Source organism: Dama dama, chromosome 12 (genome assembly GCF_033118175.1).
Source record: "Dama dama isolate Ldn47 chromosome 12, ASM3311817v1, whole genome shotgun sequence".
Taxonomy (NCBI): Eukaryota; Metazoa; Chordata; class Mammalia; order Artiodactyla; family Cervidae; genus Dama; species Dama dama.
Genome location: NC_083692.1, coordinates 74143487 through 74148708, shown reverse-complemented (window position 1 = coordinate 74148708; position 5222 = coordinate 74143487). Strand labels below are relative to the sequence as shown.

Genomic DNA, 5222 nt, shown 5'->3' with positions numbered 1-5222 from the left:
TTTGGAGATGAAGAAGGGGACCAAAACTCAGCAACGAATGTATGCTTTAGAGACAGTGCACCACGGACAACAAGACCAACAACCTGACAACCTTAACAATGACTAGTTTTGCTTTAATCAGGAAATTTCTAGTACACTTCAAGCAAAACAGCTTAGGAACACAATTACACAGAAACACACGCTTGAATAGGAATGCAAGTGTGGCCATAAGATCAGTGTCTTGGAGAGTCAGGAAAATGAAAGGTAGAAAGCTTAACTGAAAACACAGGAGAGCTATGATGCATAAACTGCATTCAGCTGGCAAAGTGCTGGATGTGGAAAATATTATTTTTATTTGGAGAAGAGCTAGGGGATAGATGAAAAGGTGGTTATAACAGATGGTATTCTGCTCTTTGTTATTCCACAGACTGAGGACTGATGGAGAGGGAGAACAGCACTGAGGTGACAGAATTCATCCTACTTGGTCTGACCCAATCTCAAGATGTTCAACTCCTGGTCTTCACACTAGTCTTAATTTTCTACCTCATCATCCTCCCCGGAAATTTCCTTATCATTCTCACCATCAGGTCAGACCCTGGCCTCACGGCCCCCCTCTACTTCTTCCTGGGCAACCTGGCCTTCCTGGATGCATCCTACTCCTTCATTGTGGCTCCCAGGATGCTGGTGGACTTCCTCTCTGAGAAGAAGGTGATCTCCTATAGAGGGTGCATCACTCAGCTCTTTTTCTTGCACTTTCTCGGGGCAGGGGAGATGTTCCTTCTTGTCGTCATGGCCTTTGACCGCTACATCGCCATCTGTCGTCCTTTACACTATTCTACTGTCATGAACCCTAGAGCCTGCTATGCCTTGCTGCTGGCTCTGTGGCTTGGGGGATTTACTCATTCCATTGTTCAAGTGGCTCTTATTATCCACTTGCCCTTCTGTGGTCCAAACCGACTGGACAACTTCTTCTGCGACGTGCCGCAGGTCATCAAGCTGGCCTGCACTGACACCTTTGTGGTGGAGCTCCTGATGGTCTCCAACAGTGGCCTGCTCACCCTCCTGTGCTTTCTGGGGCTTCTGGCCTCCTATGCAGTCATCCTCTGCCGTGTAAAGGGGCACTCCTCTGAAGGGAAGAGCAAGGCTCTGTCCACATGCTCCACACACATTATCATCGTGTTTCTCATGTTTGGACCTGCCATCTTCATCTACACCCGCCCCTTCAGAGCCTTCCCAGCTGACAAAGTGGTTTCTCTCTTTCACACTGTAATCTTTCCTTTGATGAACCCTGTGATTTATACCCTTCGCAATCAGGAAGTAAAAGCTTCCATGAGGAAGTTGTTGAGTCATCACATGGTTTGCTGAATACAATGGAAAGACTGGAAAACCAAGGAAGGGAGTAAGTTCATTTGGAATTAAATATTTATTCATTAATGCACCGAATCAATCAATCATTTAGCAAATAATGTATTTATTCAACACTTTCAGGTTTCAGGCATTATTCTAAGTATATGAATGGGACAGGTAAGATTCCAGATCTGCTGGGACTATATTTGAGTGGATAAAGATAGGTTATACTATTAAACTGAAAAAAAGACACAATGTCTGAAAGAGATAATACTCTGAAGCAAATTAAAAATAATGTCATGTTAGAGATGGTAATTACTTTATTTTTGGTTGTTAAGCAAGATATTGAGTGGTAATTAGCTGATATCCAGATGATTTTAAAGAACAACCATGCAATAACCATAACGACTGAATATTCTAGGCAGAGAGGATGACTAATACAAGGAAACAAAGATCTTATAAGCTTGATACACTTGAAAATCATAAAGAAAAATAGACTAGCTATAGCATAGTTAGTGTGAAAGTGGCAGAAATTGAAGCTAGAGAGATTGGTACAAGAAAATCACATATTTTAGACGATAAAAAAATGTTCAATCTATTCAAATTTCAAAGAGATGCCAAAAAAGGTATTAAGTAAAAGAGTGACTAATGTTTCCTATTTGATTTAAAGCAGGATTCTCGAGATTCTAAATAAAGGGTTTTGCGTAGTAAAATATCATTAAGTACAAAGTATCATGCTGTTACATAATTTTAATGGACACTTAAAGATGTAGTTATTTGTTCCTGATTTGGTGGAGTGAGGTAAAGAAAGCTGTTATATCCTATGGAAAATAGTCATGAAAGAGTTTAACTTCACATTTCAAAGTTTTGGAGGGTTTTGTGGTTATTTGTAATGGTTATTTTTTAAATCTTAGAAAGGAATTTGAGTTCACTCAAAAATCTTTTCACTTAATGCAATAATGATAGATATTTGGTATATCAGTCATTATTTGGTTATAGATAACTAAACTTTTCTGGTTAGTTTTTAAATAAGGTAATATAAGGCATTAGGTGCTTACAAAATCATGGAACGTGCTGTAAAGCTATATTTTGGTATGGCACTCAATGATAATCCCAAAACATTGCCAACAAATTGATATATAAAACAAGTTACTGGCCTCATAGCAATTATAAAGCTGGGGGATATAGAAGCAGATTGTCAACTATATTGATATATGTAAATAAGTACACACTGAAAATTGACTGTACAAAAAACAGTAGCTATCTCATGGGACTTACATATATGACATATGTACATACATGTATAAATGCAGGACAATAGTGAAAAATGAAAGATCCCTTATATTTAATGATATTGATATGGTTAGATTAAAACTTGTTTTCTTGCCAGATGTTTTGTATTACTCTATTTTTTCTGCTTTCTTTTGGTTTAATTGAAAAAGGCAAAGAAATGAGGGCTTCTCTGGCAGCTCAGATGGTAAAGAATCTGCCTGCAATGTGAGAGAATGCATTCGATCCCTAGGTGGGGAAGAGAGATCCTTTGGAGAAAGGAATGGTAACCCACTGCAGTATTCTTGCCTGGAGAATTCCATGGACAGAGGAGCCTGGGGTCTGGAGGGCTACTGTCTCTGGGGTTGCAAAGAGTCAGACTGAGTTACTAACACACACACACACACACACACACACACACACACGGAAATGAATTCTCTCCTATAGCTTACAGAAAGAAATGCAACTCTGCCAACACTATGAATTTAACCCAATGAGACTGCATCAGACTTCTGACATAAAAATTGTAAGATAATAAATTATGGCTATTTTAAGTCACTAAGTTTGTGGTAATTTTTTATAGCAGCAGGAGGCAACCAGCACATCACATTTTAGTTAAACAATGACGTATTACTTTTCCTTTTCTGTCCTTTTACTTTTAATCAATGTATCTTTATTTTAATGATGGCTTCTTGTCTGTAACATATATTTTATCCAATATGATAATCTCTGTGTTTAATTGGGTTATTAAACCATTTATATATATCATGATTATAGGTACAGTTTGGTTAAAACTGATAAAATGTTCTATTTTATATTTGTTTCACCCATTTTTTCTGATTTTATCCTTCTTGTTTTTAGGGAAATATTTAAGTATTTTCTATTATTAATTTATATTTATTCATATTAATAATGTTGACTTAGTAATCTTTTTCCTGTGATTTTTAGTGGTTATCTAGGGTTATAAATATATACTGTATATCTTATCATTGTCTAATTTTGAAATTATATATTTCTGGGTGTAATATAAGAAAGTTACAGCAGTATACTTCCATTTACCTCCTCCCTGCTTTTATATTTGTGTTGTATATTCAATGTCTACTGTTTTCTTACTGAGCTAACACATTTAACAACACATTATTATTACTTTTGCTTTGCAAAAGTATTTATTTTTTAAAGAGGCATATAATAAAAATTATCTTCTATTCTCTCCATGTTTTAGTTCTATTGGTAATTTCAAGTGCACTGATCTTTTTTCTGCAATATCATCTTTGTCATTAATACGAGTCAATGCATTTTCATCTGACAAATAGAATAGTTCAATCCCATGTTTCAATTTGGACTTTTTTAATATCCTCCATGACTCAACCATTTATACTGTAGTACTACTGCTTCTCTTGATGACCAAGGTAAAATACTCTTTATAAGGCTGTGGCACCTTTCTTTGCCTTTGAGTCTTTGGAAAAGGAAAATGTAGTTACTGAGTGGCAGCAATAGGTTGAAGTAAAGAGAAATCTTAATGCATCTTCTGGTGAAAGCATGTCCAGAACTTCCAGAACTACAGAGTCTAAAGTTGTGGGAGGAAAATAATACAAATTCTACAGATTCTTCCTATAGGGGAACTTAGGACAAAATGACTTATAATAATCACTGGTTAAAGAGTGTATATTAGAGAATGCTATCCCAAGATAGCAGGATGCAATATAAAAATGGATGGTTCAAATGTGATAGAAAAAAAAAAAAAAGTGATAGCAAATGATTACTCTGATGCTCTACCAGCCAGCACAGTACCTTCTCTGTTATGCAGTAAATGATAAGGCCAGTAAATATCTGCTCAATGGTTAACTCTTGAATCTCTTTTGCTGAAAACTAAGCTTAACTAACATATCGTAATAAAACTCTTCTTACATTGAACATTTCATATGTCCTTAAGAGTCTGTTATCATCCCAGTCATTGTGCCACTTAAGTAATCAAATTAACTCTGTTTAAAATACTTATCAACATTATTTAACTATAAATAATTACAGTGTCTCATGTTAGCATTAAACACTTTTCCAAATTAGACCTGAGAAAACATAGGGTTCAGTTCAGTTCAGTCGCTCAGTCATGTCCGATTCTTTGCGACCTCGTGAAGCTCAGCACGCCAGGCCTCCCTATCCATCAGCAACTCCCGGAGTTTACCCAAAGTCACGTCCATTGAGTTGGTGATGCCATCCAACCATCTCACCCTCTGTCGCCCCCTTCTCCTGCCCTCAATCTTTCCCAGCATCAGGGTCTTTTCAAATGAGTCAGCTCTTCGCATCAGGTGGCCAAAGTAATAGAGTTTCAGCTTCAACATCAGTCCTTCCAATGAACATCCAGGACTGACCTCCTTTAGGATGGACTGGTTGGATCTCCTTGCAGTCCAAGGGACTCCCAAGAGTCTTCTCCAACACCACAGTTCAAAAGCATCAATTCTTTGGTGCTCAGTTTTCTTTATAGTCCAACTCTCACATCCATACATGACCACTGGAAAAACCATAGCCTCGACTAGATGGGCCTTTGTTGACAAAGTAATGTTTCTGCTTTTTAATATGCTGTCTAGGTTGGTCATAATTTCCTCCCAAGGAGTAAGCATCTTATAATT

At 37.2% G+C, this 5222-nt stretch overlaps 1 protein-coding gene across 1 annotated transcript; it reads left to right on the top strand.

The window, feature by feature from the left end:
* Positions 1-417: 417 nt before the first annotated feature.
* On the top strand, positions 418-1344 carry LOC133067289 (olfactory receptor 4N5). Its single transcript, XM_061158440.1, has one exon. It carries the CDS (start codon positions 418-420, stop codon positions 1342-1344), a length of 927 nt encoding a protein of 308 aa, XP_061014423.1.
* Positions 1345-5222: the final 3878 nt, after the last annotated feature.